The 25,960-nt window shown below is 41.5% G+C and overlaps 1 protein-coding gene across 10 annotated transcripts in view; it reads left to right on the forward strand.

Annotated features, from left to right (window-relative positions):
- The window catches only part of DCUN1D4 (defective in cullin neddylation 1 domain containing 4), a 70,598-nt gene that overhangs the window by 9,774 nt on the left and 34,864 nt on the right, over positions 1-25,960 (forward strand). For 6 of the 10 annotated variants that reach the window (XM_067735943.1, XM_067735935.1, XM_067735938.1 and 3 more), the window contains 4 exons: positions 9,197-9,267; positions 9,443-9,482; positions 17,922-18,036; positions 20,913-21,004. In XM_067735943.1, coding sequence (XP_067592044.1) covers positions 17,966-18,036; positions 20,913-21,004 — 163 coding nt within the window. In that variant the 5' untranslated portion in view covers positions 9,197-9,267; positions 9,443-9,482; positions 17,922-17,965. Of the gene's footprint in view, positions 1-4,165; positions 4,285-8,474; positions 8,498-9,196; positions 9,268-9,442; positions 9,483-17,921; positions 18,037-20,912; positions 21,005-25,960 lie in introns of those variants that run through there. The other 4 variants (XM_067735939.1, XM_067735940.1, XM_067735941.1 and 1 more) reach the window with 2 other exon arrangements.

Consider the following 25,960-nt stretch of genomic DNA (forward strand, 5'->3'; position numbering starts at 1 on the left):
TTCTGCCATCTCACAGTGACAGTGGGCGTTTAAAAATGGATTCTCGCTGGGCAACTGATTGTGGCAAAGAAGAGTATTTCCATACTTTTTCTTTACTCACTAATGAAATAGTCATTTTCAGTCTTAGATTTTATTTTAAACAGACGTTTGTATTAAGCACTTTTTAAACACATAATTTTTATATATAGGAGATACCTAACAAGATTTCAGAAAAGCCAGAAAGCTTCTTTCAGTAGAGCTACTAATGTAGTTTTTGCATAACATCTTTGAAATGATTCTCTTTCCTTTTCCTGTAGTTGAGGGTGAGTTTAAGTCTTTTTCCCCTTTAAGATCTCTTTGTACAGATTCCATTCCCAAAATTATTAGACCGCAGATTACTTGTTCTTAATTAAACAGGAAACTGAGAAGGAGTGTTGTACATTCAAGTCCAGGCAACTGGCTATTGAAGTGAGAGTTTTAAAGACCTGTCCTCTTGTCATCCCTTCTGCCCCATCTTTACTCTTTGATCTTCTGGGTTCAGTCTGTCTTAGTCTCTTCTATGTTGAATAATAATAGGGATTAAAATAATAAACCTTCATTAGTGCACAGTATGGGCCAGCACTGTGCTGAGTGCTTGGCATGCACCGTCTCAGGAGTCCTCACAAGCCCTTGTGAGGAGGGGCCTGCTGTTCTGGTCTAGTGAGGTTGGGTTATAGGCAGGGCCCTCAGCTAGGACGCCGCAGAGCAGGGACTCTAACCCAGGGCTTTCTGAGGCCAGAGCTGCACTCTTTACCGTAAATCTGGCCTCTTCTGACATTAGTGAGGTGAGAGGGTGATTTTTACTCTGAGCGATGGAGTGGACGGATCTCTGTTCTTCCGTGGGTAGGGTAGGGTGAAGAGAGTGAATCTAGGGCCCTGTGTACCTTGTTACGGTGGGAGAGCAGCCAGACCGGCTGTCCTGGAGTGGCCGACTCCGTTGAGATGACACCACCAGCAGGCACAGGCTGTGCAGTGGATGACGGGTGCTAGGTGGCACGCCGCCTGTCTTGGGCGGGTGGCTTCTCTCCCAGCCGCTTCTACAGGTCCTGTGAGAGTTAGGAGGAAAAAGCCAGCAGCAGTGGTGTGCTTGGTTGGTTTTAACTTCAGATCTTGTGTTCCGTGAAAGCGCCGAGTCACCTGTGATGACCTGCTCCCTTTCCTTGTCAGTTTTCCCCTTTCCATGCTCACCTTTTTGGCTTTGTGCCTTATAAATAGCAAATATTTATTGATGAGGAGAATGATATTAACACCTTCCTCACTGCTACTTTGCTTCATTTGGTTTTCACCTAGCTTTTCGACCGTGAAAAGCCTGGATCTTGATCTTTTTTTCTCGCTGCAGGGCTTGCGGTGAATGAGTTGAACTCCCCTCTGGCCCGTGCTGAGATTGTGATGTGGGTATGGATTGGCTGCGGCAGGCTGGGGGTCGAGGCGAGGGTGGGGACGGAACTCTCCTCTCTGGTTGCACGGTAGAGGCACCTGGACTGCTTGAGAAGCCTTTGACAACCCCACTCCTGTTTTTATTTAGTTGGTCTGGATTGGGGCCCGGGCCCTGGCAGGTATTCGCACTGCCCAGGTGACTCTGATGTGCAGCGACTGGATTAATGCTCAGGAGCTTCCTGGGTGCTTGGGGTTTGGTTTGGGCTGGGGGTCAGAGGACTCCAAAGCTGCGGCTGCCCCCCTCGGGCCCTGCCCTGGGCGGAGAGCACAGGCCACCCCGCTCGCTGTGCAAGTGAAGCAGAGTGCCGCGGAGCTGCCGCTCAGGTGGCGCCTGCCGTGTGCCAGGCACCGTGCTGGGCACCTTGCGGCACGGGTTAGTTTGATCCTCACAGCGTCCTTAGGAGGCAAGCACTATTACCATCCATTTTATAGACCAAGAAATTCCTACTTCTGACAAGTTAGACAGGCGTGTGGTATGAAGCTGACCCACAGCCTGGCTTTTGGTTTTTTCCTAGCTGTGGAAAACTCGTTTCGGATCTTTGTGTTTTAATAATTTGGCCTCACATGTGAATATGTTTGTTTTAACGAGTGAGATGTGTACTTGTGCCATCTCACATGGCTAAATGACGATCAGTTGGTATGCAGAAGTGTAAAGTGGTGTCTGTAATCCCAGTTGAAAATACTACTTTTTACAGCGTCAAAAGTAGAGTTCATTTTATGGTAGATTTTGTCTGTCAAGTTATTTTGAGATAAAACTCATTTCTAATGACCTTTTTTACTTAAAATTGCATTTTGTACTTGTCTTGTAAAATGACTTATACTCTGTATGCTTGAGCTCGTGTATAGATCCTCCCTGACTTGTAAGCTGACCCCCTCTTTACACTGGGTTCTGTAACCTTCCAGGGTACTAAGCAAATCGAATCTCAGCATTTTAAACGTGCTCCAGTCTCGCCATCATAAAGCCCAAACTCAGCAGTCCCTCAGTCCCCCACCCGCACCCCAAAAGCCATCACTGATTTAGTTCTTCATTTTCATTGTCATCAGAATGTATTTATTAGTACATATCTGTGCATAGGGCTTATTAAAAATTTTTATACCCGAGAGCATTGCTCACTGATTGGCCACCTGGAGTTTAGCTAATAATAAAATACTTCTGTGAATCTTTAGGGACAAGAGGAAAGAGGTGTACTTAATAGAAATAATATAGGCGTTGTGTATCTTTTCTGCACCATCTTTTCTCCAAAAAGGAAAAAAAGAAGTTGGTAGGTTGTTTTAGATTTTACCAGCTTTAGTTATCTTTTTATTTAATATTAAAGTTCTCTAACTTTGTGTGCTTGCTTATTAACAACCTTGGGTGGGAAGTGCTTTTTACCCCAGATGGAGTGTGAAGATACATGGACACTTGCTCCCATCAGAAATAAGCTAGAATGGAGGAAGGGGCTTTGGATTGGGAATTAGAAGATGTGAATTATCCCCAGCTTGGCCACAACTAGTTACCTGACCCTGCTTGGGCTAATTTTCGTAGCTCAAGGAGAATTTTTGAGACTTGGACAAAAGGACATGAAATGTTGAGCTTCCCTCTCAGCCCCTAAAAGCAATCTTGTTGGTTTTCCTCCCAGTACCATCACATTTTGTGTAGAGGTTAGTTCTAAAGTCCACATGTAAGGTGAAAATCACCTGTATTAAAAATATCACTGGAAATACTTTCAGAAGGTGCCCCTCCTCAGAGGTTGTCTCCAACACAGCAGTTCTTTCCTCTAGCGTTAGGACAGGTCGCAGGCTCTTCAGTTGAGCACAGTCGCAGCAGCTGGCTTATGTTTAGGGACTGTGTTTTATGAAGAATACATTTCTTTAAATACTTGACTCATACAAGGTTGTGAGATCCACGTGGAAACTGAGCCGACCCAGTGACCTTCAGATTCCTGTTGCCCAGCTCCCACTCATTAAGTAGAGGCCTTGAGGGCAGTTACTGGGACAATTGACTTTTCTTCTCTCTCCCTCTTCATTTTGCCAAGCAATTGAGTTGAATTTGTGTGAGTTGAATGTGGATGTCCTGCAATCCGGTTGTACTCGGGATGTCTTCCCTCCACTTTTGCTGCCACAGTCTACCTTAAGACCCTAATCATTTCCCACCTCAGCCACTTCCAGCAGTCTTCATGAAAGGCCGCTCTAAATCCAGGCCACACACCCGCCGTAGGGAAATTTATCTAAAAAACTGATTAAAACACTTTCACGGCACCCAGGCTCACAGCAGTGCTTCTCAGACTCCTCCGCCAGCGTTCTGCTATGGCAGAATTAAGGACTCTCTGGGTTCTGGGAGCGTAACTTGGTCTGGTGAAATTTCTTTCAAATTTTGTGCCATAGTCATTTTTTTGTTTTCATGTGAAACACTTGTACATGGATTACCTTTGAGTAGGACTGATGCTGCTTGAATGTGCCATGTTTATCTGTTACATTTGCATACCCTCTGATGGTCCAATTGGAAATACAAGTCCTTAGGAGATTAAACTCTCAAGCAGGATTCAGAGCTGCCTTTTTCTGACCTTGCCTGCCTTTTGAGTCTCCTGATACCATGCTGCTTCTCACATATGAAGATCTAATGGTGTGAATGCACTGAAATACCCTGAACATATTGAATTTAAGTCTTGATGCCTCTGTACCTGCATTCATTTATTCCTTGAGTATTTATTGAGCACCTGATGTTTCCCAGGTATTGCTTTAGGTACGAGGGATACAGCAGTGGACAAGAGCAAGCAAGTTCTGGCCTTTGTGAAGCTTACATTCTAATGCAAGAGGAAGATGACACACAAATATGACATATATGACGAGGTACTAATGCCATAAAGAGAAGTAAAGCATGGTAAAGTGATAGTGAAGAAGGGGTCCTGTTTGTTGGGTCTGGCAAGGTTCTGTAAGAAGGTGATATTTTAGTGGCAACCTGTGTGAGAGCAAGCCATGTTATTATTAGAGGAAAGAGTGCTCAATGCAACGAGAATAGCACGTGCAAAGGCCCTGAGGTAGGAGCATGTTTGGAGTGTTCACAGAATAGCAGGAAGCTCACTGCAACTGAGAAGAGTGAGCAAGGGGAAGATGAGTAAGAGACGAGATTGGGTACATGGGTAGAGGCGGAATGTGCAGAGAGAGCCCTGAGTCCATGATACGGAGGACTTTTCTTTTGCTTTGGATGCCTTCCCCTTCCATGCTTTGGGTGAGGTTGAAATTAATTTTAATTTGTTCCACATGGTAGTTGGTTGCCCCTCAGTTTGCTAAATAATTATCTCTTGCCCATTGGTTTGAAAAAAAAAAAGGCAAAAGATTTATTCGATCTGAAGAGAAACCAGAGTATTACATTGATTTGAAATGCCAGTTAATCATATTAATTATATGTGTTTATGCATACTTACAAACATACAGACATATGTTTATTAGCGCTCTTCCGTTGATTTGTATTATAATTATAATTACCTCTATACCAGGCATTGGCAAACTACAGCCCATGGCCCCAGTCAGGCCCACCACCAAGTTTTTATAAATAAAGTTTTATAAATAAAGTTTTATTGGAACACAGCCACACTCATTTGCTTGTGTATTGTTTATGGCTGCTTTTGAGCTACAATGGCAGGGTAGTTATAACAGAGGTTGGATGGCCCACAAAGCCTAAAATATTTAAGATTTGGCCCTCTGCAGAGAATTTACCAACCTCTGCTTTATATTATGTATTGTCTGATAGGGCAAGTTCTTCCTCATTCTTCTTTTTCAACAATTTCTTGGCAAGTCAAGCATGTTTGTTCTTTTCAGATGAACTTTAGAATCAATCTGCCAAGCTTGCCTGACTCCCTTCCTTTTCCCCCACCTCTTTTTTGGGGGTAGGGAAGTGGGAGGCAGGGAGAATAGGAATTTGACTGCATTTAATTAATACTTTAGTAAAGGGTGAAGTGATCGCCTTATAATACTGGGTCTTTCCATTCCAGGAATATAATATCTCTGCATTTTTGTCTTTCAGGAAACTTTCATTGTTTCTTCATTCGGTTGTTGCATGTTTAAGTTTATTCCTATGTGTATTATTGCTTTTCATTGCTGTTGTAATTAAGATCACCTCCCAGCTATATTTAACAAGTGACTATTTATGTCATAAAAGAAAGGTTTGGATTTTTATGTATTTAAATTGTTTCTGACCCTCTTATGGAAGTAAACTCCTCTTAGGACTGTTAATTCTGAAATTTGATTCTTTTGGTTGATGGTCATTGTCTGAACTTACCAATAATTGTTTTATTCCTAATATTTATGTCTCTGCCTATGTTGTGGGATTCTATACCAAGAGTAGTTTGGGGGAAGTGAATTTTGACTCTCATTGACGTTCACTTTCTTCCAATATGTAGGTCACAGCAAATGGTAATTATGTAAAAACCCAAACAAACCAACCAAAAAAAAAACCCCCCGGAAAACTTTATGCCCAGTCAGCATTTGTTGATCATTTTTAAGAATGCCCAGAAGATAATTTAGGCAGACCATTTATCAAGCAGGCTATGCCTTTCTGCAGAGCCATTTGTCGCTTTTAATACAGAATGTAGGGTTCGCATGTCAGACAGGAGAGTCAAACCCAGTGACTACTGTGGAGGGCCTTTTGATCATGGACTAAAGTTTACTTAACCAAGCATTTATACTTTGGAATTAAAATATGAGCAGAAGGAGATTTTATGAATGAGTTAGTACTTTCCTAAATATGTTCTCTGTAAAGCATTTGATCTTTATCCTTAACATCTATTCCTAAAGGATGTGAAATCTATTTTAGATTTCAAGGTCTCTTACTTGCCCTGAGCACTGAACAGATGAACCGTAAATTCAATATGTGTTAACCTTTGTGGGTTTATCTTTTAATGCCATTTTGGTCTTTTTTTCCTGAATTTGTGTCTACTCCCCAGCTTCTTACCTTGGTGAAACTAAAGAAGAACTATTCTGTTCATGCTGCTGTTCCTTTTCTTTTTCCCTTTCTTTTTGGTGAAGCGATGATAAGGTGGTTATGGTAGTAGACGCCGGATATGGAAATAGAGAATTGCTGACATATATTATGTGACTTGTGAAATGAACCTTGTTGCTTGTGTTATCTGTAAAGTGAAGCTTCATGTATAGAACCTGATCTTAAATGCTTTTGTATATTTTTTTCCACCATCATTATGAACGTCAGTTGGTGGTATATGAATATAGATAGAAATGCCATCATACACAGTAGAGATGTATCAGGCCACATGCCTCAGTCACAGAGGGAGCTCCAACTTTGAGATCTTTGATGTGGGGCTTGACTTGGACCGACAGAAAGTAGAAACCATTGTAGATAGCTGTGTGGTGTAGAAAATGGTATGATCGAATAGTGTGATAATTGATGTCTTTTATTCGGCACTCACTGTGATCCAGGCATTACATTGGCTGTCTGCCACATCTAGGCATTGTAATCTCACTTCACAACTGAGGACGTTGAAATTTAGGTTAAATAACTGGTAGGCCTGAGATTCAAATTGACTGTTAGACTCCAGAGTCAGGTTGTAAAGCTCAGTGAGTGGTGTTTTGGCAGAAACCGTGTGTGTGTGTGTGTGTGTGTGTGTGTGTGTGTGTGTGTGTGTGTGTGTGTGTGTGTGTGTGTGTGTATGTGTGTGCGCGCGCATGTATATAGAAGGATTTAGCAGTTTTGTTTAGATTCTCCTGTGTGAATCTTGACAGTTGAATTAACATCAGGGTGGTATGGCATGAGTTCTGGAGACCTCATTGCTGCAGTGATCTTTGGCAAACCCCTCCTGTGTGGCCTCAGTGAGAGAGAATCTAGACCCTTAAGTTTTCTGGTTTTGTTTTTTTGGGGGGCCCAGGAGCTTAATTAATATTTCAGGATGTTAATGTAGTATATCATTTGTCTTCCAAATTTTAAATTGAGAGAGTACAAAAAGGGGGTTTATGGCTTGGTCGTAGGTGCCAGGGGAGGGGGGCAGTGTAAGAATAAGCTCCCCAAAGCCTTTGCAGGTCAGGAGGAGGCTGTTGCTTCTAGTTTTAGAGCCCCCTACACAGCTTTATGAAATAGAAGCATAAGTAAATAAATACACACACATGTAGACACTCGGATACCCCAAATGGTTTTTAATCCTTTTCTGTGCAGTCGTACTAATTAAGATGGAAAAGCAAGGTCTGTGCACATTATGTCATCATTTACCTTAAATATGGCTAAACCATTCAGATGCCAAATAATTAATAATGCAAAATAGTTAACACATGTCTATATTTGAGGCCCTGCTCTGGTTGCCTCTCAGCCAACAACTCTGATTCTTTGGACCATTCTCGGTGGCTGTGCCTGCGGCGTGCATGTGCCAGAGCCGTGCATGTGCGCATGTACACGTGCAGCCCGCTGCTCCCGGCAGCGGCGTGTGCATGTTAGGGTCTCCGCTGCCTGCTGGCCCCTCTGCCCTCCAGGCCAGCCTAGATCTGGATTCCTGGCACAATTTAGAAAAGAAAGTGAAGCTTTCTAAATGCTGACAAGTCTGCTTGCTTTCCAGATTCGGAGCAGCAGCCCAGAGAGTCCAGCCCCAGCAGAGACAATTCGTGCTGTAGTGTCCGCGCTTTGCATCTGATATGTGTCCCACATAAAATTCCAGTGAAGGGAGATTATTTTCTTTTTTATCCGAACGGCATAACTTGGAAAGTTACAGTATCTTTTCAAGGTTATTTTCAGACTAACCTTTACTAGTCTTTATGATAGTAAAGAAAAGGAACTACTGTAAATCTTGATATTTTATGAAAATACTTCTATTGCTTGTTCAAATATGAAATTATTCAGAGACTTTTAACCCATATTTGCATAGCCTAATATGTAGGCAAGCATACTTAACTTTATAAAAAACATTTGAAATTGGAGATTCAAAAGCCTAACAGTTTAACTTAAAGTTTTATGTTGTGCAGGATTGTATGATGGAGCAACTTAATTCGTCTTGTGTGTGTGATTCATTGTGCAGTTATTAGAGATGGCATGTGGAGACAGTCTTTGATTTGGCCATGTTTCTCTGTGAGTGTGAATTCTGCCTCTGTGTTTCTGGTTCTGTGGCACATTTTACTGTTGCCATGCAGCTAACTATAGACTATACATCCCAGAGCCCTGGCCTTTCAGACTGGGAGCTTGCAGGATAGTCCTTTGATCTGTCTGTGTTTGTTAAATTAGGAAGGGGAGGGGCTTAGATTCCATTTCTGCTCTATGTTATATAAGAGCCAACAAAATAAGTATATTGTAAGAAATGCCGAATGGTTGAGATGCTTTCCTATTATTTTCTTGCCAGGAGCTTGATATTGTGCTAGTAATTCTGGGGAAGAGAAAGAGAAAGTGAACAAGTTTCATTTGAGATCTGTCTTCTATTTTTGTGACTTGTTTAATTTGCTAGCATTATTGATATTTTTCTTTTAAGCTCAAGTTTATTGCTGATAGGCTATTATAACTACTGAAGTATTTTTGTTTTACCTTACAATTCACATGAAAATGTCATGAACTTTATTTTAACATGTGGTTGGGAATTTAATTGTCAGACTTTATTTCTAGCAGATAGGTTGGTAGTTGCATGTTGTATCTTATTTAATAAGTATCAAATTAATGGAGATAGAATTCAGTTGTATCAAAACATTTGTTTATCTTCACTTCTGAGCTTTCTTTTTTAATAGTCTTTTTGCAATATGAGAAGTAAATGACACTGAATTTTCCCCTTTTCTTTTAAAGACTTTCAGCTGAACTCTCATCTCTCAACACTGGCAAATATTCATAAGATCTACCACACCCTTAATAAGCTAGTAAGTCAATCTTTTAAAGACAAAACTACCAGCCGTTTAAAGTAGTAGTTTTAAGTGGATTTGTTAAAATTTAGATTATGGATATTAAGATATCAGCTGTTGATGAAAATATTGAATTTTAAAGCTTGCTGTATGGTATGTGATTTCTTGGTAATGATGAACATATTTCTTGCAGAATCTAACAGAAGACGTTGGCCAAGACGATCACCAAACAGGTATCTATAAATGCTAACACTACTTAATTTTAAATAAACTTCCTAATATAAAGTTATAATGCATTCCATTAGCAAGTTGTTACTTGGTTGAGGATTGTTCTTCAGGGTGTATGGAGGTAGCCATCTCACAGCTCCTTCCCTGGAGGACATCTGTTCTAGGGCTCTGGCTTACAGAGTACTTCAGTTCCTTTAAAGGGGCTGGGGAGTCTCCCCAGTGGTTTCAAAATAATCATTTCTCTACTGAAGTGTTTAGTTTATACTAAAAAGTTGCTACAGTTGTGCAGTTTGGAAGGTATTGCATAAATATTTGTTGACTTGAGATGTAAAATGAGTTGATAGGTCGGTAGGGGCTTGTGTGTGTATGTGTTGTATAGGTCTTGAGGATTTATGAATGGGAAAACTGAAAGTTGATAATCGTAAACAGTTCTCTAGCCCTGTGGTTCTCAAACTGTAGCTGGCGTTATAATCACGGAGGTGGGGGGTAGTTCCAATGGATTGCTGGGCTCCACCCCCAGAGTTTTTGATTCTGTAGGTTCGGGGTGGGGCCCTAGAGTTTGCATTTCTAACCAGCTCCCAGATGATGCTGATGCAGCCGGTCTGGAGACCACACCTTGAGAACCACTTCTCTAAACTGTAATGATCACAAAGTTCAGAAACTTGCACTTGATCTGTAGTTACGAAAACTTCCAGCAAAAATGATTAAAATATATTTTAAAGTTTTTGAAAATTATCACAGTAATACATGATTGTTAGAGAATTATGAATAGCACAGAAGCAAAGGAAGTAAAAAGCCACAATCCTCCTTCACGTCTCCCAGTCCAGCCTTCCCCCAGTTTGCCGCTTAATGTTTGTTCTTTCAGACATTTTTGTACCTGCATATATTTTTATAGTAGTGTTTTTTTTAATTTATCATTGATGAGCTCATACTCTACATACTATATAGCATCGTTCTTTTTTCATTTAATTTTTTAACTTAATGGTGTATCTTTGAGGTTGTTGGGATTTAGAACTCTCCCCACCCTTCCCCTCCAGATTGGTTCAGGATCAATTGAAAATTAGGCACAAGATGGAGATTGAAGTAACAGTTGTGTTGGAAAGCACAGCTTAGAAGAGCAACAAAAATGCAGAGGCTTTTCAGTATTTCAACTTAATTAGATAGCCTTACACGCAATCACTGCCACAGCTAGTTAAGCACAGCACTTCTCCCGGCCCCTCTCTAACCCACCACTTATGGTGGAAGGGTATCAGCTTCTGCTGGCAGGTTGATCTGAAAGGGAGTTCAGAAGGGGCTGGGCCCCTCTGCTCAGTTCCTCCCTGCCCCAATCACCAGTTAGATCAGACATTCCTTCTTCCAGAGGAAGGAATGAGAGAAGGGGGAATGTATTCTAGAAGGCCAGGCCACGGAGGGTCCCTTCACCTGATCTTTCTGTTTTAGTAAATATAGGTCGACTCAAGGCAGTCAAAAACAGTTTGCTTAATAATTTTATTTATTGATTGATTATAGCTCCTTAATTTTAGAAGCAGTGTTTGCACATGGTTTTAAAAGAAATGTCAGAAAGGTGTAAAGAAGCGAAGGTTGCTGGCCCATTTTATGAGCCCTAGCTCCCATGCCCACTAGTACTACACCCTTGACTCTCCAGAGATAACTCTTATATTCTTGTATTTGTTTCCCAAATGACGATGATATATGTTTTTCCCCAAATGCAAGTATACCTTTGTATGTGCCTCTTGTTTTTGTCACTCAGTATATCTTGGAGATCTTTTCATTGCAGCACATTTATAAAGCTTTATTTTTCAATGACTGCACGATTTTCTGTTTCATGGATATATCATAATATGTTTCTATTGATACACATTTAAGTGTGTTTAACTTTTAGCTAATTTTCAGGGCCAGTTTTAAAAGTTAAAAAAAAAACACATTTCTCTCTACTGTTCTGGAACAATATATTGGTAGACATCAGAGATTTTTTAAACTTAAGAGTTAGTGTAGTTTTGATTTTTTAAAACTGAATTTTGTGTTTGTAAAGCCTTTAAGTTGTCTTTCCCTTGGCTAAGGTAATAAAACATCTAAGTGCTGAGTCTTGTACATTCTGTAGTTAAAGTTGAACTTTGGATTTGAATGAGTATTGTTACTGTGGTAATTTCACATTTAAATATTTAACCTGAATGTGGCAATTTAATAACTATAAGCTATAATTAAGGAAAACGAAAGTGGAGAGTGTGTTTGGCCTCATGCCTCCTCTTTCGCCCTTGGGGACAGTGGATGTGCCTGTTATTTGGTATATGACTTGCTGGTGCAGTTCCTCGTACCTCATACGTGCCAGTCAATGTCAGTTAACATTAGTAATTTCTCAGAGTGGTCCATTTCCCCATCTGGTTATAGCATCACTTGTGATTACCATACCTGACAGAGTATACTTTAAAAATTAAGTAACATAAAATCTGTAGTGTTTGGAAACCTGAGAAAGTTAATCACTATAGTGCCTCTTTGTAGTGCCTCCTTGAATTTCTTGGCCCATCAGTAGTCTGAGCCATTTCTATAACAACTGTATATGGAAGAGCCAAACTAAGTGCAAAAGAGGACTGTATCTTCCTGCTCTGTTTCCTTTAACACTTTCCTTTGGTGCTTTCAGTCTTCCACCAGAAAAAGAAGAAAGAAAAAAAAAAAAGGAGAGAGAGTGTGTATGTTAAAATTGGCGAAGCAGCACAAAATACTGGGAGTGAATTTAAAAAACCAGAGAGGACCCAAAAAAAATGATGGAGGATGGTAGATGTCAAAAGTCAGTATTGTTTAGAGAGAAAGGAAAGGAAATTTTTTGGTCTTAAATAGTAGGATAAAAATTGCGCATTTGGACACTACTAGTTTTACTGAAGCAAGCAAGTAGTTCAATGCTCTGTTCAAGAAAATGAAATAAAATATTTAGGTACTGGTAAGATGTCTTAAAATGCATCCTATTTACCAACTTAAATTACTATACCTTTGTGACATTATTCAGTGAAAAGTGAGGTGAAATGGCTATATGAAAAGTATTGAAATGGCAGAATGAACGTGTAAAATGTTATTGAGTCAAGGCTATATGATACAACAAACTCATTATAATGAAAATTAGTGAGATTTTTGTATTGGAACATGCATTTATACTAAGTTCGGAAAAGTCAGAAAAATTCTCTAATTGTATAAACCTCTTTGAGGATGACTAGAAACTGGGCACACAATTTAATATGTCTTACAAAAAATGAATCCTGAACAGGACCTTTTTTCACTTGAGGCCCACAGCAGGAAGATTAAATTAAAAAAAACAGAACAGAACAGTGGAGCAGTGATTTAGATACCATTTATTAAGAACAACATGGTTAGTTAAATTATTATCAAAACAGCCAGCTGCATAGGCATAAAAGGCCTTTGGTTTGATCCAGGTGAACTTAAATTGCTCTTTAAAAATTGATTTTTTATGGGACCAAATATTGGAATAGATATGTTAAAAATGTTGGCGGTATTTCTAGTTGTTTAATGTAAGAAGAATAGCTATATTCATTGACCTCCTGATTTATTTGAAAATATGGTCAGTTAATAGAATAATTTATTTGTTCCTCTTAAAAACTGAACCAAAAAGAAATGACCCTGAACTCAAATCATAACCTTTGGTTAAAAAATAGAAACAATTTTTATTGCCTTCCTAAGGATCATTTAAACACTTCAGCTTCAAGAAAGAGCTTCTAACGATGGGAGAGGCAATTTCGGAGTCACTGTCACAATGTAGAAATATTATAGACTGAACACCAGAATATCTATCACGGTAATGTGAAGGAGCCTGAACCATAGTTTGGGATTCCTAGTTGAGATTATTCATCTCTTCCTCTTCCTACTTCTTTATTATTATAATAAAAAGGCTTTTTCTCTTTCATAAGTACCTGCCAGACGTTTCTAATGAGATTTAAGATGGATCCTTAAAATCTTTTTCATCACTGTTTTTTCTTGGGTGATTGGCAAATATTGAAAACTTGCAGCTCTGATGATTTCAAATCAGTTTATGGGTTAAGTCGCTTTAATTTGTTAACTATTTATTGAATAGGAACTTTCAGGTGCTCCACTTATTGGCCCGTTGTCTTATCTGTAGAATTGGGGTGGTAATAATACCTCAGATTTGTGAAGATAAATTTGAAAGTGATTTGTAGTTACTAATTTAAAACTTCAGCCTTAATATTTTGCCTCTACCTGTAACGTCAGATCGTTTATACCTAAGTACATACTTGTAACAGGTTAAAATAGCTAAAGCTTCTTTGAAACATAAACGTTCCATAACGTTGTTGTTTACAGTATTTGCTTACTGAATTTTCTTTTTACTCTAAAAATAAAGTTTAATTAAGGTAGATAAAGTGATACAAGTTCTAAAGCAGTAAAGTCTAAATTTAATGATATGAGTAAATACAAATTTGTAAAACATTCATTTAGGTGTAAGTGTTTTTATTATAAAAAGACATCACAGAGTTATTTTAAGAAGCAGACATTCTAGAATATTTGTGTTTAAAAAAAATCCGACCTGCCAGGAAACTTAGAATCAAGTGCTTTTCTTAACTGACAAATGGGAAAGAAAATCTGAAATGGTGGTATATTATCTATTCATAGATGTTTCAAATTTCTGGAAACATACTGATCTCTAAGCAGAATTTGATTTACGCTTGTTTTAGGAACACATTTATTCAACAAATATTTGCGAGTCTACTGTGGGACTCTCAGTACTGTATATACTGTATTACTACTGTACTAAGATGATATATTAGCTGCTGTGTCTGCACAGGTGAACAAATCAGAACCCTGCAAACCAAGGTGTACTTTTGTGCATGAACCTAAAAACCTGAGTTGTTGCTCTTGCTCAGGTAGGATCCCTGGAGCCATGCGGGGTTGGGGGAGCAGCTTCGGGGCCACCGAGCCGTGAGTTGTGTGCTCTTCGTGTATTTTTGTTGACTTGGTTCATGTTGGCAGATTATTTTAGGTAAACTTGTTTTCCTCAGCGTTAAAAAATTGCTTTTGGGCTTCCCTGGTGGCGCAGTGGTTGAGAGTCCGCCTGCCGATGTAGGGGATATGGGTTCGTGCCTCGGTCCGGGAAGATCCCATATGCCACGGAGCGGCTGGGCCCGTGAGCCATGGCCGCTGAGCCTGCGCGTCCGGAGCCTGTGCTCCGCAACGGGAGAGGCCACAACAGGGAGAGGCCCGCGTACCACAAAAAAAAAAAAAAAAAAAAAAAAAAAATTGCTTTTGAGATAGCCTGGAACTTTTCACTGTCATCATGGGTTCCAGGGTTCTACCTGTGGAGCTGTGCTGCGTCGTGCGAGTTGGACTCGTCCTTCCTGTGAGGTGGGGGTGGGTGGCGAGAGGCTCAGTGAGCCAGTGGGTGCCTGGGCTGTAATGGGCACCGGGGACGAACAGATGCCGTTTCATTGTGAAGGGTGGCCCCTAACAGTCACTCGCTTATGCCGATGATTGGAGCAGAGAGGTCTGAACGAACGCCATGGGAATAAGTGAAAGAATAAAACGCCAAATTTGGGATGCTTTGGGGCTAAAATATGAGTAAGTTTTACACCAGGAGAAACGATTTGTGGAACTTCAACAGTAAGAAAAAAAATTAAGTTGAAAAAGTTACTTTATGATGTTTGTATGTTTACCAGAAACATGATACTCTTGTCAAGTAGGAATCCGTGAAAGCAAGACATTATGCCAGTGTTTCTATGAAGAGGCAAATAGTAGAGGAGCCGGTGGATTTATCTTTATTGGTGAATATTGGTGAAGACATTATTTTAAATGGTGTTCATCTTCCCACGCGCTGAGGAGATGAGTGCATTTCCTCTGTGTTCTGCAAACGCTGGTGGGAGGGAGAGGTTCCTCCCGGAACAGATGCTCAGAACCCGACCGTGACCAGTACCAGGAGACAGTGTCTTTCCTTCAGACGTGCACGTCCAAGGTGGGAGAAGCAAGCCTCGAAGTTGAAGGCAGACTCTGTTTCTGAGCAGCGTGGCAGGCTTTCCGGCAAGGCGGGACCCACTTTTTCATTCTGCAAGCTCCACCCTGAGGCATTAACGGACAAGAATAAATCTTGACCGTTGGCAGTCTGCAAAAGCTTGGGTCTCCATGCACCTCTTCAGACCTTTCTGCGCGCTTCAGCGTAAACAGGACTGCCGTTTCACCAGGAGGACGAGCGGGGCGTGTGTGGTGGGCAGCACATTGTCTGGCTCTTTCTCTTCCTGATTTTGCTGCTGTTGTGGGGAGAGAGATATGGGCGTGCCTTGTGTCTCTGAAGAACCTCCTACTCCCTCCGTTGTTGGGCTCTGGGAAGGGTGGTTGAGGATCGTTGTCTTTTCAGCCTGGTAGGCGCTGCCTCTGGCTGAAGGAGCAGGCAGGGTCCAGTACCCGGCGCTGGGCCCACGCCTCGTTCGTGCTGTTGTCCTGTTTTGTGGCAGAAGAGGTGGTTTCGGCTATTCTGTTCCTGAAGCGCATCGCCTGGGAACTTAGCGTGGTGGTGGAAGCCTGAGTATGTCCTGAGATTGAGGTTCCAGTCCCGACCGTTGCGCTTACCAGGTTGGGACTGTTAGCTACTGACAACTCTGTCCCTGCCTTCTGAACAGCTTTCTAGAGAGAACTGTCCACATTCACTGAGATCACACCCTCCGCTCACGTCCTTCCCCAGCCTGTTGCAGCCCTGTCCCCAGCCTCTTGCTTCTGCATCTGACTGCTGCCACTGCCCTGTGCACTCCTCCTGCTTTGGCTTCCTGGAGTGTACACTCGCCCAGGTTTTCTCCCCACCCAGGTCTTCACCCTCTTTTCCCAGCCCCCGAATATCCACACTCCCTGGGCTCTGGCCTTAGTCCCCAGCTTCTCAGTCTCTGCTGCTGAGGCTGCGTGGAGGCGGCAGTGAGTGGTGGTGGGGAGCTTGGCCTCGTCGCCGAGCTGCTTGGGTTCCATCCTCGACTTCACCTGCCTGCCTTCCAGCTGCTGCTTCATCTCTCTGCCTGAGTTTCCTCATTTGTAAGAATGGGGTGGTTGTGAGGATTGGGTCAACGTGGAGGTCCAGCCTGAGCGCGCACCTCCCTGGTGGCACTCAGATCCCAACATCTGTCTACTCGCAACACTTGGCCACGTGAGCACGTGTTGAATGGATATTTTTCCCTCATAAAACTCTGGAGAGGTAGATCTCACAGTTCTCATTCTTCAGATGATGAACCAGAGACCCAGAATAGGTCACTGACTGAGCCACATGACTAGGTGAGGAGCTGGAGCTCATCCACTGAATGCAGAACACTCAGACCCTATCACCCGGTGCTGCCTTGTCCCAGAGGCTCACTGAGGGCCCTGGGCCCTCCCACCACGGCACCAGTGCAAGGAGGAGGACGTGCAGTCCAGATTTCACCACTTAGCACTTCTGAGACCTTGGAAAGTCTCTTGAATGCCTAAGCCTTACTTTTTACCATCAGTCAGTAGAGATAATTAACTCTGCCCTGCCTGTCGTTCAGGGTTATTGTGGGAACCAAATGACATAATATCTCTGATAGTACTTGTGCCAAGATGGGTATTTTAATTACGTTATAATTGTCTAGTAATTTATAATGGTTTAAGGCAGTCTGAAGTGAGACTTGTCTGGGTTTGAATTCCAATTTTGCCCCTTACCTGACCCCTCTCTGCCTCCGTTTTCTTATCTGCATAAGCAGTAATGATTATTCTTTTCTCGTAAGCTTGTTGTGAGGTTAAGTGAGGTGTCGTACATGTAAGTGTTAAGAGCAGGGCCTGACTCACCATAAGGTTTCCATAGGTGTTCCATGTTGTTGTTACATTTTAATATCTTTTACCAAATGAAAGTTAATGCTTCCAAAAACCCTGACTGAAAGTGGCAGAAACAAATTAAAAATATTTATGGAAGTTTTGTTCAAGATCATGTCAGGCTTTTGCCCCAAAAATCCAAATTCTGTTTTGTTTTTTTTTAATCAGATATTCCTTGAAGCTTAAGAGTGTTTGGACTGATGTACTTGTATGTATTTTAGACCCAAGGTCACCAGTCGAGCTGGCCTTGCCTAATGAAGTACAGAAATGAGATAGCAGTGCAATTCCTTCTGAAGGAACATTGATGTGTAAAGGGAGCTGGAAGCTTAGATGATTTATATTAGTATTTTTGGAGAGTAAACTGAAGTTATGATAACTTCATTTCTGGTGTGTGTTTTGGGGGGACTATTAACTAATTTGTGTCATTGCTAGGTTTATTTCTTGACTCTAACATTTTCTCAAAGAAGAACTGAAAACCAGTTTTTCACTTTTCATTTTTTCATGTTTACAGAGAACATCTAAACCCTTTGCGGTGTAAGTTGTGAAAGCTCTTCGTTTAGCGCTGATATTCTTTGGAAGGGTTTCAATGTGGCATTCCTTACTTTTGTGCTCTTCACTGTGTTTTGTAGGAAGTCTGCGGTCTTGCAGTTCTTCGGACTGCTTTAGTAAAGTGATGCCGCCGAGGAAAAAGAGAAGACCTGCCTCTGGAGATGATTTATCTGCCAAGAAAAGTAGACACGATAGGTACGTCACAGAGACAGTGGAACCACATTGGTGGCATATGTGTTGAAGAGGCACCTTTCTACCCAAGCCCAGTGTGGGTCTTCTAAGCGTACAAATGCCAACCAGAATATTGTTTTGGTTCTGCCAGGAAAACTTCAAAGTGTAATTTTTTGTGATACTTACTTAACGTGTGGGCTCATGAAACAAAAACAAGTTAGGTAACCTGAGTTCATAGAAATTCAAATTTTATCTCAGTCCATTGATCCACCAGAACTGGTGTCGTGTTTCTTTCTTTGCTTTTAAGAGCTTGCCCTCTGTGCCTGTTGAGGACCTCAGGATTGGTACTTATCTCTTCTTTAAGGGGGTCTCACTCACTACCTACAACCACAGGAATCCTGTAGCTGCCTTTGCCAGGACCTGGGTTGCGTGGCTGGAGAGAACTGCCTGCACCAAGTGCTCTAAGCCTGCCTGGAATATTAGCTGAGCTGACATTTCTTCTCAAAAGAGTGAGCATTTGTTAGAAACCATGAAAAACAAGACTGTTGAAACCACTTCTCTTTCAGACAAGTGAACTGTTAATTTTGGTAACTCCCAAGGTCCATTAGACTTGCTTATTTTAGGCATCTTTACTATTTCAACCAGATTTTATTAGACATCTCTTGGTTCTTTCTCTCTCTCTCTTTTTTTTTAAAAAAAAAACAATGAATAAACATCATAGTTTTAATCTTTTCTGCCTTTTCCCATCTGCCTCCATTCTGGCTCTGTAGGTCACTTCACTTCACTTATGTGGCCTGAATTGCCACATCGATAAATCAAGGGAATTAGATGAGATTTTTCTGCTTCTTTCTTTTTTTTAAAAATAAATTTATTTATTTATTTTTGGCTGCGTTTGGTCTTCGTTGCTGCGCGGGCTTTTCTCTAGTTGCAGCGAGTGGGGGCTACTCTTCGTTGTGGTGCATGGGCTTCTCATTGCGGTGGCTTCTCTTGTTGTGGAGCACGGGCTCTAGGCGGGCGGGCTTCAGTAGCTGTGGCACGCGGGCTCAGTAGTTGTGGCCCGCGGGCTCTAGATCGCAGGCTCAGAAGCTGTGGTGCACGGGCTTAGTTGCTCCGCGGCATGTGGGATCTTCCCGGACCAGGGCTCGAACCCGTGGCGGATTCTTAACCACTGCACCACCAGGGAAGCCCTGAAGCCAGTTTAAAAACTGGTAATTGAGTTGCAGAAGGGTGCGAGTTACTCTCATGAATAGCATTTCATCGGTCACCTAGGGGATGGGGAGCTGTAACGTTATCCGAGTTTCATTCTTGGTCTTTTTTGAAAAACAACTTCATTTACATACCACAATGTATACGATTTTAAGTGTACAGTTCAGTGATCATTACGGAGTTGTTGGAGCTGTGCAGCCATCACTGCAAACCAATGTTAGAAGATTCCCATCACCCCAGTTGGAGCCTTGACGCCCATTCACAGTCCATCCCTGTGCTTATTCCCAGCCCCAGGAAACCACAGATTCACTTTCTGTCCCTACGATTTGCCTTTTCTGAACAGTTCACGTCAATGGTCTTTTTGTGCCTTGCTTCTTTCACTTAGCATAATTTTTTTGAGGTTCATCCATGTAATAGCATGTATTGGTATCTTTTTTTTTTGGTGATGTTATTCCATTGTCCTTTTTTAGGTAGAGTATTTTTAAGTGATTCAGTCATTACAGTGTCATATAGAGGTCTCCAGGATATTGACTAGTTACAGACTTTGAGCTGAGGTAGGATGTCCAGGCCCAGGGTTGGAGCAAATCTGTTTGAACCCCTGGACAGTATCCACCTTTGTTTCCAGGTGGGATGGCTACTTTTTATAGAAGAAATACAAAAGTGGTGGTTTGCGGTTTCAGTATCTTAATACTTTATAACCATGTTTTGAGCGTTTTCTGGGTATTGAAACCCAGAATCTCTGATCAGCGGTATATACAGATATTCTGGTGAAAGTCTTGATCATGAATAAATGCTCTTTTAAAAAGAATTATACATGATTTTATATTATATGCTATGTAAATAAAAACTGTATTCATAAATGTTTATATAACTATTTAGACAATTTATATATAAATACTCATAATTTTTCTATCAAAATCACTATTTTAAAAGTACTGCTGCTTCTCCCCTCCCCAAGTAGGGCCTGTCTTGGTTCTCAGCCCCGTGTCATCATGAAATAAGGAGTCCCTGCCAAGGGTCACAGTGTTGGCAGGAGGAGGCTGCTGTGCTTGCTGACTCAGTTCTCCAGCTTATGTGTCTGTCTCCACAATGCTAGGGCATGATAGGAGAAGGGCAGAAGCCAAGGATTCTCTGTACTTCGTTTTCCTGAGGTTCTTTTCCTGGAGGCTTGGACATAATTTGATGTTTCTTTTTATTTGCTTGACAAGTTCCTTGGAGGTGTCTAATACTGCCAGGTTCTTCCTTAGACCATGTGTCGCCCAACCTGACTCGTACGGCACGGGAGTCAGGAGAACTTCATGCAGAGACATGAGCGAGTCCTAGGGCCACCAGTTGAAGAAACACCATCCACATTTCTTGCTGTATCACTAGTGTTCTGTAGTTAGTTCTGGCTAGAGAGGTAGAAAGGAGTATATTAAATACTTGTTCTCTTCAGTTTTTACTGATTATTTGTTCATCAGAGAAAAACCTGTATTAAGTGCTTACCATTTAATTTTATACTGGGTGTGACTGTGTTTAAAACTATAGTTATAACAGCTGAAGCTTCCAAATGCAAGAAGTGAAATATTTTAAATATACATGAAATACTGACTGAATAGATGTTTGGTTGGGTAAAAGAATAAAAACTATTTGCTACTTAAAAAAACTCAGTATCTTTACTTTAAATAACTTAAAACCCCTTTCTTGATTTCTAGCATGTATAGAAAATATGATACAACTAGAATAAAGACTGAAGAAGAAGCCTTTTCAAGTAAGAGGTGCTTAGAATGGTTCTATGAATATGCAGGTAGGTAATCATTTATATCATCTAAGACTGAGCCTCATAAAAATAAGGAGTGCCTCAGAGGAGATTAAAGAATTAAAAAGGAGTACTTTTCGAATTTCGGTGTGTGTGTGTGTGTGTGTGTGTGTGTGTGTGTGTGTGTCCGTCTCCCTGTTTTCGGGAGGGAACACTGTTGAAACAAATGACCAAATGTCCTATTTATAGCCAGCAGCTAAGCCAAAGAATTCAGAACACTAGAAGGGAACTGAAAAGATGAAATGTACTTGGGAGAAATACTTTGGATTGCTAGGAAACCTCTTGAGAATGCTGGTAATGGGTGACTGTTTGGTTTATGCATCCAAGTTAAAATAAGCTTTGCTGCTTTGAACCTTTATGTAGCGCGATGGAATTTCTTATATTGTGTCTCTAGTTTGAAAGATCATTTGGCAGACAGTGTTTGTTTTGTCATTTAAAATGTCTTAAATCCAATCCCATTTTTGCAACTTATTATAATTGGTTGGATAATGTAATACTGAAATAAAGGGTTTGTTTGTTTTTGTGGCTGTGTATGTGTAAAAAAGGGGGAAAGAAAAATTTTCAGACAAGTTTGAACTGAAGGCTCTTTTACCTTTCCTCTTCCCCACCATATTTCTGGCCCTATCATAACTTATCAACTTGACATTTCCAGTGACCTTCAAACTAGTTTTCTTGACATCAGTCTCTACTCCCAGTCAGGTTCTATGTGTTTCCTGTTGTATTATTTGAAAAAAAAAATAAACGGAACAGATCATACGTGTCATTCCCTAACAATCTGCTGCACCCTTGCCCCCCACTTAAAAATCCCTGCTACCTACAGGATAAAAGACAACTAACTCAGTGCCATCCCTTTGCCTGGAGTGTTTTTCTCCACTTTTCCATATGACAAGCTGCTATGCATCTCTTAGCTTACTTAGCTTAATAGCCTTCGTTGAACTCTTAAAGGAAGGACATTGTTCATAACTGTTTTTCTTTTTTGTGGCATGCGGGCCTCTCACTGTTGTGGCCTCTCCTGCCGCGGAGCAACAGGCTCCGGACACGCAGGCTCAGCGGCCATGGCTCACGGGCGCAGCCGCTCCGCGGCATGTGGGATCCTCCCGGACCCGGGCACGAACCCGCGTCCCCTGCATTGGCAGGCAGTCTCCCAACCACTGTGCCACCAGGGAAGCCCCATAGCTGGTTTTGATACCCTTTTATTGGGTATCAAAATGAGGATTCCTCCTGGGGCCAGTGTTTTCCTCCTACCCCTACCTTACCCTTTTTCTGATAAAAATCTTGCCCCTTTGGCCACAGAGATTGTTCCAGGGGCTGCCAGGTAACCCAGGTCAGGACAATCAGATAAAATTTCCTAGGGTTTTCAGACTGAAGCTGGGAGAAGAGCATCTTTCTCTTCTGGTGGTAGACTTGAAAGGATGCGATCCTGATTCCTGTAGTTTTTTGGATTTTTGTGAGCTACCCCAATATCCTTCTAGTGAATTCTCTTTCATTATTTGAACTAGTTTGAGCTGGATTTTGTTTGCAGGGCACAGACACATGGTACAGACACTTCTGTAGTATTAGAATTTATCTATTTTTAGGTCTTGAGAACATGAATCTCTTGAAGACGTTTTGTGAAAGTGGTTAGCACGTTTCCAGGTGTTCAGTACTTGGGTCTGAATGATGGAACGTTTTCTCATGTTCATATCACTTTGATTATGAAGATCTCTTGCTTTCTCATATTGGTTCACATTTATTGTTATGAAATATATTATAAAAAGGAAAGTTTAAACAGAAAAAGTATACTTAATCCCACCACCATAGCACAGCTATTTTGATATTCTTTGTGTCTTCCTTTATAAGCAAATATGAATTTTTCCATAGTAAAAGCCACACTTCTGTTTTCTTTTAAAAGGAAGCAAGGTACAGTTTTCCTACTTGTTTGCTTTTCTCTGGCTCAGAAAGGTGACATTTGGGATAAAGATTAAGCCACATTCTTTAGGTTCCTTGAGGCCCCTGCCAGGTGGTTCCTTGGGATTTCATCACTGCGAGAAGTTTATGTGGGTGTGGCTACCCCTATTTTTATTAATGCCCCCCCCTTTTAGTTTTTGCTTTTTTTTGTATTTTATCAGGGAAAATAGCTTGAAATTGAGAACAACTGGCACCTGCTTTCTTTTTTTTAAAATTAATTAATTTATTTTTGACTGCATTGGGTCTTCGTTGCTGGGCGTGGGCTTTTCTCTAGCTGCGGTGAGCGGGGGGCTACTCTTCCTTGCGGTGCGCAGGCTTCTCATTGTGGTGGCTTCTCTTTGTTGTGGAGCACTGGCTCTAGGTGTGCAGGCTTCAGTAGCTGTGGCATGCGGGCTGTAGAGCGCAGGCTCAGTAGTCGTGATGCACGGGCTTAGTTGCTCCGCGACATGTGGGATCTTCCTGGACCAGGACTCGAACCTGTGTCTCCTGCATTGACAGGCGGATTCTTAACCACTGCGCCACCAGGGAAGTCCTCATTTTTTAATATCTCAACTACATGAATAAAAACTGAAGATAAGTATTATTCAAGAAAAATGCATGGCGAGAAGTCCCTGGAAGGTTGTGCTCTGGGCAAGTCTGTGGGAGCAGACAGTGAGGCCGTGGGCCCCCTGTGCTAGAGTGAGGGCCTGTCCCCCCTCACTGTGCTCCTGTTCCCTCGGAGAGAGCCATCTGCTTTTGGTTGACTCCCTGCACTGAATCCGGAGTGCAGTGGAGGGTGGTAGGGGCCTTGGTGCTGCAGTTGTGCTACACAGATGGACCTTAGTTCTTCCCAGAGTCCTCAGTTCCACGCTTGCCCTGTCCTCTGCACTCCTTTAGCCTGAGCCCAGCTCCTCCCAGATCCTGCCTGGCCAGTTAGTCCCAGCCCTCTTTTGCACATCCTGTGCTGCAGCCTCTCACCTTTTTAAATCCCTGTCAACTCAGTTTCTGATTCTCAGAGATTTAATAAATGAAATGCTCTCCACTGGGGCTCTTGTCCTGTTCTCTGTGGTTATAGGCTTACTCCCTTTTGTACTTTGGTACTTGAGTCCTCTGTGACTTTAGAAAGGATTGCTGGGGGTAAGATTGGGGGAGTGTCTTATTTAGACCTCCGTCTGAAACTGGAATCCCATTTCTTTTCATTAAAATAACCAGTTTTACATAAATGATTTGTCTAATAACTTCCACTTTCTGAGATATATCTAAGAGTAAGAGATGAGACCAGATACACAAGTACCAGCATTTCAGAGTCACACTGAAGCTCACACACGTAGGTCATAAAAGTTCTACAAATCCTGACTGTAGGCCCTTCATCTCTACTTTCGATTAGGTTCTATAGCAGAATTGTTTCTTGGTTTACCAAAGTGAGATTTGGGACCAGGAGTAGGTGCTAAATGACAAAGGAGACAAAAGTTTTGCTGACAAGGTTTCTTGGCAAAGGAGACAGTGTGGCCCCGTTTGCCCCAGAGATGCAGCATGGTGTGATTATGGAAACTCTGCCATGAGCATCTTGGGCTCTCATGAAAGAGTTTACTTAGTATAAAGTATATTTAGTTAGGGGCCCCTGCTTAAAATGGCAGTGAAAGTGGGAGGACCACTTTTTTCTAGATTATTGTCAGTACATCCGCCTTGTAAATGTATCTCTAGTATCTTTCACCAGGGCGTTCTATAGCTTTTAAACCATCTCCCTCAAACCCACTTTTAATCCACTTTGTGTTAACCAGTGGCCTACTTATTAGATTAAGATTGTTCAGTTCTACAGGTAAAATGACACATCTAGTGTAAATATACCCATAATCCCAATGAACAGTGTGATTACAAATAGATCTAAATGTGTACAAGGGAATGATAATGAGAAAAAAGGGAAAGTTGTTGTAGATATCAGATTATGGGTAGCCTTTAAGTAATGTTGACTGATAAGCTATATTTAATATTTTTAGGATAAAATATTAAAGTAACATGAGTCATGCCGTTGCAGATCATATTGTTAAAACCTTGCTCTTTTCAAATGCACAGGTGCATGTATGTGTATATAAGTAACCTGACAATGGCATTGCATAAAATGTGGAAAAAAGAAAAAAGCATGGCTAACTTAATGTTTACCACTGCCCAGTGTACCTCAGCCAACCTTTGCGGGCCTGCTACGTGCCAGGCTCTGGTGTGTGGATGACAGAAGCACTGTACTCAGAGCTTAATTTTCTGGTGTGGCAAACAGACAAACAAATGAGAAGCATTGTCATTGTAATGAGCACTGACAGGGAGAGGAGGCCAGGTTGGAGGGGGTGTGAGTGGGACAGCCAGCTGGGAGACCCCAGGGCCCTGTGCACAGGCAGGGGAAGGGCAGGTGACTTGCCAGGCTCAAGAATAGGTTGCAGTAAAAGAGCTTTTTTAAATCACGAAGAATAGAAGCCAAAGACAAAAATTTTTTTAAGATTATAAGTACCTTTCTTTTTTCTCAGCTCTGTGCAACCAACTGCCAATGAGTTCCATCAGTAGATACCAAAGAGTCATCTGTTCCTACAACCAAACCTCTTAGCAAAATAGTAATAGATGGATACTTCCATATGAGAATAATTACTCTTTAATGTCACAGCCTAAATACTTTACAGTAGTGGAATGAGGAAAAGAACGATGAAACATGGTATACACACACACACAGTCACCTACAGGGGGGTAATGTAAAGTATGTCAGCTAGGTGCTCTCACAGGAAAATTATCAGACACAGTTGGTGAAAAAAGCAAGATGTAGAATTTGTAGGTACAGTATGAACCCAAGTGTATAGATAAACAAATTCAGGGGTACATTTCACCGTATATTTGTACATACATAAAAACACAGCAAAAAGGTCTGGGAGGATACATGCCTGTCTTGTAAGGAAAGGAAGAAGGCAGGCTTTCTCTTTTTACTCTATTTTCTTGGGCTTCTTTATTTGAACATTTCATCGGGTGAATGTCTTCATA

The sequence above is a fragment of the Pseudorca crassidens genome, chromosome 4, assembly GCF_039906515.1.
Source record: "Pseudorca crassidens isolate mPseCra1 chromosome 4, mPseCra1.hap1, whole genome shotgun sequence".
NCBI classification, from domain to species: domain Eukaryota; kingdom Metazoa; phylum Chordata; class Mammalia; order Artiodactyla; family Delphinidae; genus Pseudorca; species Pseudorca crassidens.